This window comes from Nannobrachium achirus (assembly GCF_963921795.1).
Source record: "Nannobrachium achirus genome assembly, chromosome: 1".
In the NCBI taxonomy this organism is placed as follows: domain Eukaryota; kingdom Metazoa; phylum Chordata; class Actinopteri; order Myctophiformes; family Myctophidae; genus Nannobrachium; species Nannobrachium achirus.
The window spans coordinates 30517226-30530807 of NC_137810.1; the positions used below are offsets into that span (position 1 = coordinate 30517226).

At 42.4% G+C, this 13582-nt stretch overlaps 1 protein-coding gene across 1 annotated transcript in view; it reads right to left on the bottom strand.

Annotated features, from left to right (window-relative positions):
- kifap3a (kinesin-associated protein 3a) overlaps positions 1-12134 on the bottom strand; it is a 35092-nt gene extending 22958 nt beyond the window's left edge. The window contains 11 exon segments of the mRNA XM_080725230.1: positions 1322-1484; positions 3512-3690; positions 4810-4917; positions 4920-4935; positions 5470-5611; positions 7462-7561; positions 8769-8910; positions 9213-9271; positions 9534-9679; positions 10547-10678; positions 11996-12134. Coding sequence (XP_080581356.1) covers positions 1322-1484; positions 3512-3690; positions 4810-4917; positions 4920-4935; positions 5470-5611; positions 7462-7561; positions 8769-8910; positions 9213-9271; positions 9534-9679; positions 10547-10678; positions 11996-12036 — 1228 coding nt within the window. The 5' untranslated portion in view covers positions 12037-12134.
- Positions 12135-13582: the final 1448 nt, after the last annotated feature.

The window sequence follows — 13582 nt, forward strand, 5'->3', positions numbered from 1 at the left end:
TAAAAGGGCATAAAGGGACACAGACAGACGGATACAGAGATCTCCATAAATGGGCATAAAATGGACGCAAATGGCATATATGGGCATAAAATTTACGCAGAATCACAAAGATCTCCATATACGGGCATAAAGGGACACAGACAGACAGATGCAGAGATCTCCATATATGGGCATGAAATGGACGCAAATAGACAGATATCTCCATATATGGGCATATATGGGCATACAATGGACCCAGAACTATATCTGCAGTGATCTCCATATATGGACATAAAATGGACGCTGACAGACAGACAGACAGATAACAGATATCTCCATATATGGGCATAAATGGACACAGGCAAACAGATGGTCAAAACGGGTCCTATGACAACAGGTATAATGGGGTTTGCATTAAAGGGCGGGGCATTCATTCCCTATTTACATCGTTCCCGAGTTGGCCAGGTCGCCGACTAGACGCTGGGCCGCCCGAAGGGCGGCCCAGCTTCTAGTCAATACAATGCCATGGCATTAGCTAGTTTTTTGTTTGATACTTTGATACTATGGTGCTTAACTGTTGAAACATGCTGAACTTTCATTGTAAAAATGTACCACTGTACTATTGACAAACTGTAAATAAAGTATCCATTTGAGAAAAAATCAAACCTCGGTTCGAAGTGGAGCGGTGAATTTGAGCAGCTGTACCCTATGTGAGTGAGTGAGTGAGTGAGTAAACTGTGCCTGTGAGTGAGTGGTGAGTGTGCCTGGCCTGCACAAAACAGCGCCCCTCCTTTAACTAGTGTGTTGTGTGTGGCCACTCAAGGTATTGCCAGGCTACGGACATGGCCAGCCAGCCACCCACCCAGCCAGCCACCCACCCAGCCAGCCAGCCACCCAGCCACCCACATACCCACGGACATACCTGTCTATTGGGAGCGCTTTCACCGCTCCAAAAAAATGCCCTTTTTGACGCTGACAGACAGACAGACAGATAACAGATATCTCCATATATGGGCATAAATGGACACAGGCAAACAGATGGTCAAAACGGGTCCTATGACAACAGGTATAATGGGGTTTGCATTAAAGGGCGGGGCATTCATTCCCTATTTACATCGTTCCCGAGTTGGCCAGGTCGCCGACTAGACGCTGGGCCGCACCTCGCGGCATGGACAAAACCCGGCGCCTCTGATCGTTTCCATTTTTGTTATCATAATCATCATCATATTTTTGTAAATAATTCTTTTTTTTTAACTCTCTCCTGTTTCCCCTTTATTTGTTGTGGCCTAGAGCCAGGCCACAGCACAATAAATTGCACAACATAAACAGAAAATGTCTTTACCTAGCAGTGAGGAGAGCTTGGGGATGAGTCCTGCCTGGACCATCTGACCACGAAGCCCGGTGTCAAAAGATAGATTGAGCAGCAGACGTAAGGTGGTGAGCATGAGCTCCTCGTGGTCACAGGGAACCAGCCTGGCCAGCTTCTCCACAGCAAGCATTTCAGCCTGGACACAGTTCAATTCAGTCAACATACATTTTGTGTTCCACTGAAGTGTATTTAGGACAGTATATTAACTAAGCCCAAAAACGGTTCATACTCTACAATTTTGTAATCTACTAGCAGACTTACTTTGACTGGCTGAAAATGTGAGGTGACATGTATGCTACTGTATGTAAAGTTACACAATAGCATGCCTCTTCCTCGAACTTATTACTATTATGCATCATTGTTTAAATAACCAAAAATAAGTGCTCTGGCATTGACAAAACAACTGGTCACATGTTAAAGGAGGAAGAGAAAAGGAGAATTTTCCGTTTAACTGTGGCAAAATCTAGCGAAAAGTGCATTGGCTTTTCTCCTTCTTATTTGAAGTAAGGATGGGCGTAGATGCACATGACTTACAGGTAGGTGGAGGTGTTGAGCTGATGACACCAAAAGAAGGCTCTAAAACCACAAACACAGGACTGGCAATCTCCAGCAGACTGGAGATGCTGTCATTAATACACGAGAGAGTGAGTGGCTTGGAAGTGTTTAGGCTGCAGTACATCCACATGCTGTCATTGAGTCCATGTGTTTGTGACTGTCATGTCTGTCTGTCTGTCAGTCTGTGAGTGTGACAGGCCGTGCCAGTCCAGCGCTGCTTGTTAACATGTCTGTTTCCCTCTCCTGTGGTCTCTGCTCAGCCACAGCCAGACATAATGGGGACACAACCTGCTCCCAGTTAAAAAAAAAAACTACTAACTGCTACTGTGTGCAAAACCAGCTCCAGTCACATCATTACAAACCCAGGCCTCGTGCTGTATAATCAACTACAGCCCGTGTCAATTATCATTGACATTCCCATTCCATTAGTGACAGGGGTAGAGAGAGAGAGAAAAAAAAAACCTTATCGGACTATCTTAAAACTGTTATCTGGTTGTGTGTGTTTGTGGGGGGAGGGGGGGGTGCGGCCGCAACATGTTTACTGTCTAAATAAAAGCGATGACAGATCGCTATGTAATAGCTTTTTTTTTGTAATCAATTAAACGTTTACAGGCTAAAAAGGAAACCATTTTCCCTGGTGTAAACTGATATACCCGACTGAGTAAAAGTGTTGAAACCACTTTTTCTTCTCTCTTTCTGCTGGACACATGCCCGAGTGGGTCTAAAGCCCTAAAGGCTTCTTTAATCTGAGTCAAAGATACACTAAGGGGGGAACAAGGAGATAAAACTGGGTCCTAACTGGGTCTGGCTTTGATAAAGGCCCACAAACCGGCTGAGATTGGATCCAGGTGGGAGTGGATTAAGGGAAAGTTTTGAGCGGTAAGGTTCCTGTAAGAGCACAGTGGGATACACAGCTAACAACAGAGCCTGCAGGCATTTGTTTTTTAATTGAAATTTGATAAGCGTGGCTTCAGCTGGTACCCTGCTCAAGGTAATGGCCATTCTAATAAAAAATGTGCAGGGAGTGTTTCAGAGAATGGGTTTGCTTCTTTAAAGGTTTGACTTAGAGAGCACTATGAAAATAATGTTATTGTTTTTTTAAGAATTGTGGTCATGTGAATTCATAGCAGCTAAGACAGTTTTCTGACTTAAAATGGCCTAAGGGGACAACATGTACAGAATGTTGCTTTCGCAATCAGACCTCTTCCTCTTCTATACAGTATAATACCATCCACTGGTATATCCTCATTTACAAAATCCAATTGGTCCTCCCACAATTATTGACCTACTTTTAAAAAAATCAAGAAAGAATGTACAGGTACATTTTTAATGTCATTTCTAACAGTTTATCCCTCAATCTTTCTGTCCTTTGATGAGTTTCCTATGTTCCATCCCTCTCTCCTTCCTTGTGTGTTGGGGAGGCCATTAGTGTGGTAGAGAGGCCGTCTGATAATCAGAATGTCGCCGGCCGGGCCCCCGGGCACACCAAACCCTAACACCTCCCTCCTGAGATCTCATCATGAGCATCTGAGCAGCCATCCACTGGGTGAAGCTGAAGCTGGATTTCCCCCGCAGGATTAATAAAAGGTCTATCTCTCTGACTCTCACCATGTCGTTTTTGTTCTCCAGGAAGATGGACAGCTTCTTGAGGAAAGAGACCACCAGCACCAACAGTTCCTGGTCCTCCCGGTCCAGGGTCTTCACCAGCATGTGGACAATGTTCTTATTCCTCATCTTCAGCTCTGTGCGTGTGTCCTCAGCCAGGTTCAGCAGCAGGAACAGAGACACTGCATGTTCACACAGGAAGCACAGAGGATACAATGGACCCATGTGTTCTAACAGGGCTGTGCAGTGTGAATACTGCCCTGCCTTTAATAACACCTGGGCGATATGACTTGAAGGTTTTATCAGAATATTTAGGTACTAAATGTGTATTTAATATGCCTCCCTATTATCACATTTATCTAATAAATCTAAATAACACATTTCAACAAGGCACTGCATGTGTCATGTGTCTTTATTCAGTTTAAAGGCCCAATCAGTGATATAAACATAAACATATTATGGATAGCACCACCTCCAGAAATTTCAAACAGCAGTGGGGGGAAAAAGTAATCTCTAGTTGATTTATTCAGCACTACAGATAACAGATGAATGAGTTTGAACTGTAGTTGCTGTATTTCAGGGCTGTAATAGTTTGTTTACATTTTTAATGTTTGTAAATATTCGATTGACTGGATTTATGATGGGATGGAAAGTTCCAAATAGCATATTTTCCATCTACCAATCCAACTCTTTTCCAATTTATGTTTAAAACAAATCTGGTTTAGGTCTTTAAAGAGGAAGCACCAGAGGGGTGGAGATGATTTTGTTGAATCGTTTTCATTTACACTGTTGAAAGTTAACAAAGTACATATTTTTGACATACTTTTGCTCAATATTGAATTAATCATACCGTTCATTAAATTATTATATAATGTCAGGCAATGGGCCTGAAAGTAGCAACTAGCAACAGGAAATGGGGGGTACTTAAACAATAAGCTGCTGTATTAACATACAGTACATATACAGTACTGATGGTTAGGTGGCATCAGTGATGTGTTCTACCGTGCCAATCTTTTAAAAATCGGATACCCTCTACTAACCATTTAATTTTGTGACCACACGCAAGCGTATAATCTATAGGCACGCATGTCGAACGTGCGGGAGGGAATAATAGCGTATACCCTAAAAAAAAAAAAAAAAAAAGAACACACCATTGGCATTGGGTGACATACACATCTTAATCGCTTTTTTGATAAAGAAATGGCTCAAAAGTGTAAAATCAACATGTAAATCCTTGCAGAGTGAAGCTCTTCTACAGTATAGGCCCAGTACAGCTCGGTAGTATACACTAGGTACATTACCTCGGAGAAGCTGCTCTTGCTTGATCAGGAGGCTCTGGTATTTTTTGAAAGCTTTTTCGTGGTCCTTCTTCAGATTCTGGTTCTCTGGGTCTTCGTCACGTAAAATCAGTCAAGGAACTTCAGAAGCTGCACCAAATAAAACTAAAAAAGAATGCGTTTGTCCTGTACTATGAACATCAAGTCCAAGATAAAACATCAAGTTATTATGAGACAATAAAACGGCTCTAAACTGTGCTCTAAATGTTGACTGTGGTCGTTTTCTTTCTTTGATATCACACACACACAAAACCACCACTTCTACCACTTTTTGTGGTCACATGTTCAGATACTGGATTCTGATTGGCTTAAAACAGTGGTAAATCAGTCAACAACCTTGAGTTGGCTCATGGACCCCGCCCACTATTGTGTTGCTGAAACAATTAATGATTGTAACTAAATAACCTTGCAAGTTACAACTGTGTTTTCTTTAATTTATATGGTAGAAGTGGTAGAAAAGCAATTTACCATTCGAGGGTCGTGGGTTGGCTGATTTAACAACCCACTCCCTCTCATGGTAAATGGCTTACATTGACCACAACAACTTAGACTTTATATTTCCATTCACCAAAGGTGACAAGAAGTGCATGGATTCCTAAACGTGACGTTATAAATGAACTTTGACTCTCGATAAAGGATATAAGCTTTCTTCTTCTTCTGCAGTTCCTCTTGCCAGAGGTCATACCTCTTCAGCTCATGTTCTATGATATTCATGCACAGGGCCCCGATCTTGTAGTGAGTGACCAGGCCATGGAACTGGGAGAAACTGGAGCAGGGGAATGAAGCAAGGGGAGAAGAAAAAGACCTCCATTTATTCAAAAGAGGATTTTCAATGCCGAAAATCAAATTTGGGATCCCAGGTGGGAGCTCTGACTGAAATGACCCTCTCGGTCACCCCAGAAATAGTTCACAAAGTAAACTGTCAAACTCAAAACACATTCAGTCATCGCCATGCGAGCAGTATCTCCTGGCCCAACCTATAATCAGACCAACTTGAGTCGTTTCACAATCCAAATAGCATAACATTGAGATGGAGACTGGCCAAGAATGACGATCAGTTTTCAGACCTGCACACGTCCTCCTGCAGCCTAAATCGGCCCTGACAAGACGTTTATATATTATTCTATTGAGGGGTAATTTTAGGGTTTCCAGTCTGCCATTCGGGACGTGAGGTTTCAATACCGAGTGTGCTGTCAAAGTTGCATGACTACTGTCCAGAAGGGTGAGGGTTGAAACATGGAGAAGAGAGGGAGTGTTTGGATGAAGCAGCTGTCTCCGTGGTCAGCAGTGTTGCTACAACAGAATCACCACCGGGGCTTGATGACCCACTTTGAAAGGACTAACGCCCCAACCTGGTAAGCCGCCCATTGATTGCACAGGATTAGATTTTTGCACACAATGCTGACACTCTTTTGCTCTCACCTCTCCTTTCAGTCCATCTTTACACAGTTAATGTAACCACATTAAAGGGGAAGACCACCCATTTTCAATATTGAACTATGTCATTAATATACCTTAGAGGAGTTGTGTGGAAATAAAAAAAAAGTTCCCCCTCTTCTGTGTTGCCTAGAACTGGAGGATTGATTTTGGGGTTTGTATTGTAAAGTACAACGGTGTGACATCATATTGTGATTTGCAATACAAACCCCAAAATCAATCCTCCAGTTCTAGGCAACACAAGAGGGGGAACTTTTTTTTAAATTTCCACACAACTCCTCTAAGGTAAGGCCTGAGTTTCCCGAGTTATTACAGTAGTCCCAGGCTGCCACAGCCCGAGTTTCCCGAGTTGGCAGCCATTTTGAAAAAAAAAAAAGTTTTTTTTTTTTTTTTTCAAAAACATTTTTTTATAAAAGAAAAATCCAAAAATGCCTAAAATGTAATAGGCATGATCGCAATCGCGAAATTGCATGTTTAGCCCCGTAACAAACACATCTTTCAAAATGGCAAAATGTTTGTTTTGTCTGACTTTGAAGGCTTGTATCTCATGAATGGCTGAACGGATTTCCAAGCGGATGTTTTTGTTTGAAAGCTGTTAAAAAGTACTACACATATGGTGCATGATCTAGGCATGGGCGTGCATGATCCGTGCACTAAAAATTGATCCATGCACTAGAGATTTAGGAAGGTGGCAGTGTTTGTTTTGTCTGACTTTGAAGGCTTCTATCTCATGAATGCCTGAACGGATTTCCAAGCGGATTTTTTGTTTGAAAGCTGTTAAAAAGTACTACACATATGGTGCATATATGGTGCATGGGCGTGCACTAAAAATTGATCCGTGCACTAGAAATTTAGGAACGTGGCATTCTGGTACTTGGCGGCCATCTTGAAAAGGGCATTCAATGAGTTAATGACATCAATATTGAAAATGGGTGGTCATCCCCTTTAACCCCAGAATTGCTGTGGTGATCATTCTGCAAAAATAGCAGACCTTCAATTCAAGCTCACTTGTGAGCTTGTAGATCAGCTATTTGGTCTAGTATAGACCCCAGGGGGACTCCGGTCAATGAAGTATATATGGGTTCAAGTGGTTAATTCTGAAAGTGTAAAATGGAAATTAACACATTAAAATCCATAAAATAAGTAACTAATATTCAACCTAGGGGTTTGGTTGTATACCTGGAGAAGCAGAAGAAGACATAGATGATGGTGGTTGCCAGGTCAACGCTCTGCTTCCAGTCCTCCCTCAAGACCCTGGCGAGGGCTCCCAGGGCCGTCTCTGACCAGACATAAAGACACACAGAGGACCAGGTTAGAGGGCCGTCTCTGACCAGACACAAAGACATACAGAGGACCAGGTTAGAGGGAGAGAAGAAAGTAGAAAGGAGGAAGGAAGGAACTTACACAGGAAGTGCAAAAAGGCTGTGTAGGGGAAGGGGGGAGGCAGTGGAGGCTAATCTAAATGAGCATGGGGGGAATGCAACGAGGTCGGAGGCTCCCGGGGGCCAGTGAGCTATGGGTGATGCTCAACGTAAAGACGTGCGTCCCAAGGTTCCTCTCGTCTTTCCAGGCTGACCCGGGGTCCCGCGGTTCGCATGAGCGCTCGGCTCTTATCAAGATCCGACCACCTGATCCTCCGCGACAGACAAAGTGTACGGACGATGCGTTGTGACAGTTACAAATGAAGCCGTGCCATCGCGCGACGGCCGCGATGGATGACGCCTCCGTGCTGTTGTGAGAGAAAACAGCGGCGTTGTCAAGGAAGGGAATAGGACTTTGGGCTGGGCAGAGGGTTCTCGTGCACGGGATGGTGTGCTTAGGGAAAGAGAGGATGAACTCAAGTGACAGCGCTCAAAGAGAAGACAGGGATAATTACACAGTTCTATATAATGAAAAACTACAAACAAAAAAAAGAAATTGAAATCCATGCTACAAAGTCAGGCATGTCATTTTAAGTTGTTCTTCAAAAATACCCAAGTAGGTCTGCATGGCTATTTTGTGTTTTTGACCTGTCAGCAGCAAGATAGGGACTTTAGACTGAGGTAAACTAAACTTTTTTGATCAGTCCATTAAAATCGTTTAATCCGTTTGAGCTGAGTATTTGTGGTTTTGGATCCAAATGAATGGCTCTGTATTGCCATGCAAGATGTCAACAACAGCTGCATTTAAAAAAGTTTAGTACAGTTTTGTAGTGCTGCATGATCATAGCCCTTGCCTAATTCTGGATAATGGATAATAACATGAGTATGTGTGCAAATCTTGCTCATATTATACTGTATATGGTATTCCTCTGGCTCTCTTCAAGGGTCTAAAAAACTGAAGAACACTTAACATTTCATGGATGTAATCAGGACAACACTAAAGCAGGAAAACATAGTGTGCATGCCTATTCATGTCATGGCCAGAATAGGGTTCATGTGATTAAGTGGTTAGGCTTGATAATAAAAAAAAACTTGAGAACTCCTGAGTAAAGCAGAGCAAGGTACCGTTCTGCATGAGTTCCTCCAGGTTATCAGAGGTGCGAGCCAAATGGAGTATAAGGGTGGCTCCTCTGATCTTCTCTGGGATGTCTTCATAGAGCAGTTCCACGTAGTCGTCTATGTTGCAGATATTGGCCTCCTCATCCAGCTAGAGGAGGACACCATATATTTGTAAACCACTGAACTCGGGGTGAGGAAAAAATGGCATGGACAAAATCAAATCACAATATTTTGACCAAATATCTCTATCAATATTGTGACGATAACATCGTATCGAGTACCTGTGTACATGGTATGTCTGCTTACAGCATTGTCAGAATGACCATATCTTTCCTTAATATTTAACGGCGCAAGGATACTTGCGCTGTTAAATATATCTACAAGTATGCCACATCACAATGTTATAATATCCAAAATCAAATCAAACAATATCCTCTAGCACTTACTTACCTCCATTCCTGCATATGTCGTGAGGTCTCTAGATGAGATATGTTGCTTCTCTTGCTTGTCTGTGAAAGGCACACATTTAAAAATCATTAAAGTTAACAATACTATCTCTATAGCAATTTTAGTGAGCGGTGCTCATACATACTGTATGGACATACACATACACACTCGGTCACTTGTTGGGGTTTGAACTACTGTTGGACCAATACATGACATGGCCAGAATATTGATGCTATGGTTCATGTTGTTCTGTAAAGGGGCTTCTTTATTAATTAATAGTAAAATACAGAATTACATCAGAATTGTAAGTGTTGTAAACATTACCATTAGTGTTTTTGCGGTTCTGTAGGTAGAACAGAAGCTGCTCCACCTCAGGGAGTTTAGATGGGTGGATGAGCCTACATTCCTCCACCACCTTCCGGGCCAGTGATGTTATGTCCGTGCTGGCATGTAAGCTTTTAAGCCGAATGCTGAGAAAAGCACATGGACACACAATAACAATATTAAACATCTTTTCTTAAGGCAACATATCATCATCCATGCAGTATAGATGAACCAACAACAATATACCATCATTTGGTTTGGTAATGTTTTTTTTGTTATGGTTTAAAGTTACCATTTTAAATATGTTTTACATTAACATTAACTCATACCCTGCCAAGCCCGAGGAACCCGAGAATTTTGGGATGTCCCTCCCTGCCACGCCCGAGGAACCCGAGAATGGCCGCCATTTTGAATTTTTTTTTTTTTTTTTTTATTTTTTTTTTTTTTTATTTATTTTTTTGGACCCCAAAAACGTTAGTAGGCATGATAGCGATCGCGAAATTGCTTGTTTAACCCCCATACAACCCCCATACAACTCAGGTAGCAGACCTCCAAGCTCACAACAGTGTAAAACATAGTGGCTGCTATCTCATGAATGCCTGAACGGATTTCCATTCGGATTCTTTTGTTTGAAAGCTGTGAGCAATGTGGACACACGTGGTGCATTATCTAGGCATGGGTGTGCATGATCCGTGCACTATGAATTACATGGAAGTCTATGGAGACAGTTTGGCAGGATTGGAGTACGAAGGTATTGTTAAATGGCAGCAAATGAGTTAATAGAAAACTCCTGAAAAATAATAATTAATATAATACAAATAAATAATGACCATATTATTATTACAACTACTTTTAGGCTAATAATAATCATCATAATGTATTATAATCTGCTACACATACACTGTAGGGGACAACAACTGTCTGCTATTGCAATATGGTCAGACTTTAATTTTACAACAATTATTTTCATATATTTATTATATATAGATATTTGTATATATAATTTCACAAACATTTTCTGACACTCCTTGCGCTCTCCGATCATGGGATCCCCCAGTTCTCCCAGGATAGTTGCTTCCACCTCATAGTGAACGACCAGGGCTCTCTCTGTAGGGTGGACGTCAAGGCTGCCTCCTTTCACTTTCCTGGGGATCAGCATTATAGTTATAATAAGGGGGATCAGTCAGCAAGACACTTTGTTAACCTAAGGGGGCGCTACACTAGCCTTGGATCAAAACTATCATAGATGGATTTGATCGAGACTGACTTTTATTTTCATATCCGTCTTGGTCTCTACTCTCTACCCCCATTAGTAACTGGACATCCGTGTGCAAAGCCTGTACTTCTACACACACACACACACACACATATATATATATAGGCTATATATATATATATATATATATATATATTTTTTTTTTAAAGTCTATAGATTGATTGCGACCGTAGGTGGCAGTTTACTATCAGCACCGCCACAGCTTGTCTGTGTCTGTCCGGACGTCCGGACATCTGGACGGGTAAACGCCTGACACTGTGGTTCCCCTGACACATCACTTTGACATCACAGGTGACATCACAGTGATACTCAGAGCAGGGATCTCCATATATGGGCATAAACAGGTGATATCACAAGTGATGTCAGATACTCAGAGCCATATCCATCCAAATAGGGGCATTAAAGGGATTCTGTTAGGGATATCCATATTTCTCCCTGTTAGGAGAACCAAACTAACAGAATCCATATATGGCCAATTAAGGCAGATGGTCAAGACAGATGGCGTGACCTCGCCCTGTATGATGTGTTTTAATCGGATTCGGATTCTATTGCCTGTATTCCTCAATAGGTGATAGTGCCGGGCGCATCAGGTGAACGCCGGTATTACACTCAATGTAAACGAGGAAATAAAATAGCGTTTACGTACAGACGGGATTAAAACACCTTTATATTGAAGAAAAGGGACTAATACAGTGCGCAAAGATTCCGAATGCTGAGCTCACATCTGTGGCTACCCGGTAAGCACTTTATATTTTTAATGTGTTCATGTTCTGAGAAATACGGACTTTAGGGGCGGTTGTCCAGTGACAACTGTGGGGGTGGGGGAAAAAGACCAAGACTATCATAGATATGCAAATGTTAAAAATCAATGATGATTAATCGCTTGTTACAAGCCTAGAGAGCTACACAGATATCACCAGGCATTTACACATAGATATCTGACGTTATATTACAATAATAATGTAAATATTATCCCTGGCATCGATGATTCGATAATAATGGAGAGAACTCGTTGAACAGAACGGGATGACGACCAGTGGCTGAGACATCATGATTCAGCCCGTTCATTTCGATGGCCTGCTGCCAACAGCTGGGACACCATAACAACATCAACAGCATCTCTCCACTCTCATCACAACAGCCGTTATTACTAGCCCACACACCTTTACACAATAGCGATCATTACCTTTTCAGATAGCGCGCCTCTTCCGCCTGTAACTTTTCCATATTAGAAATATAATAAAGCCCACATTGATGTTTTTAATTGAATCAAAACGCTGGATGTACGGTTCGTAGCGGATCGCTTCTACTGTGTGCTGTTGTTGGGTTGCCAGGGCTGCCAGGATGACAGGATCCCAGCATGCAATATCAGCAAACAAACGGACAGGGGGAGACGTACCGCCATCTGTGGGCGTGGAGGTAAATGGTAAATGGTAAATGGTGCATTTATATAGCGCTTTTAATCCAAAGCGCTTTACATAGATTGTGCATTACATTCACCCATTCACACACACATTCATACACCGGTGGCGGAGGAAGCCATGCAAGGCACCAACCTACTCACCGGAGGCAATTAGGGGTTCAGAGTCTTGCCCAAGGTAAGAATACATGAAAACTAGCAGGAGAGATAAACAGCCAAAAACGTTGATCAAAATAATTCTTGTACATTCTCTAATTTTGTAGACTTAAGTAATGCGGACGTTAACCAATATTTTAACTCTTGAGAGTGTAAAATGAATGAATACGCTATCAAGAGTTAAAGAACTATAAATAAGGGTCCATTTGTTTACCAACTCTCCATCTTTTAGCTGGGGACCACCTGGAACCCCCTAAAGGACCACTGGTGGTCCCCTGACCACTGGTTGAGAACCACTGGTTTATGTAGGCCTATATCTTATGTATTTAGTCCGAAGGGATTCCGGGGAATACCCATGGACTTTTACATATGGAGATCCAGGTGATGTTAGTCATCATAGGGATCTCCATATATGGGCATAAAGGAGATTTGGTTCCCCTAGCATCAAAGGGATCTCCATATCTCCAAATATGGGCATAAAAGGAATTTGGTTCCCCTGGCATCACATGAATGCAAACATATATAAATTGAATCATCTTCAGTAATTCTTTTCACAGTGTAAACTGCAGTGAAGTCATACACAAATTCTGAACATATTCTTCTGAAAAAGAACTGATAAGACATCTATTATCTATCTATAAATGCGAGAAGTCTCTGCGTGTCTGTCTGTCTGTCTGTCTGCGTGTATGTAATCCGCGTATCTCGAGAACCGTTCGTCCCACCGGCTTCAGATTCGGCACGCGCGTTCTCCGCCGCGGCGCGGAGTGCAGTGCCCGGCCTCGACCCGACCCGACGCGCGTTTTTTCCGAAACGGCGCAAAACGTTCGGAATCTCCTTATGCGGAGCTGATTGTTGACATCAGGCTGTTCCGGAGGAAATCATGTCATTGTGACATCACTTCATAAAAGGCTCTGACATCACGTACACCACATGACCCCACACTCCTATGACAACACGGGCATATTTACATTGTTCCCGAGTTGGCCAGGGCGCCGACTAGACGCTCGGCCGCCCATCTCCATATATGGGCATAAATGGACGTATCGGCGCAAGCGCTGACTCATTGTGACATACAATGGACGCAATCTCTGTATATGGGCATAAAGGGGACACAGATACAGTGATCTCCATATATGGGCATATGGGCATTCTGACATCACTTCTGCTGACTCAAAGACAAACAGGCAAACAGATGGT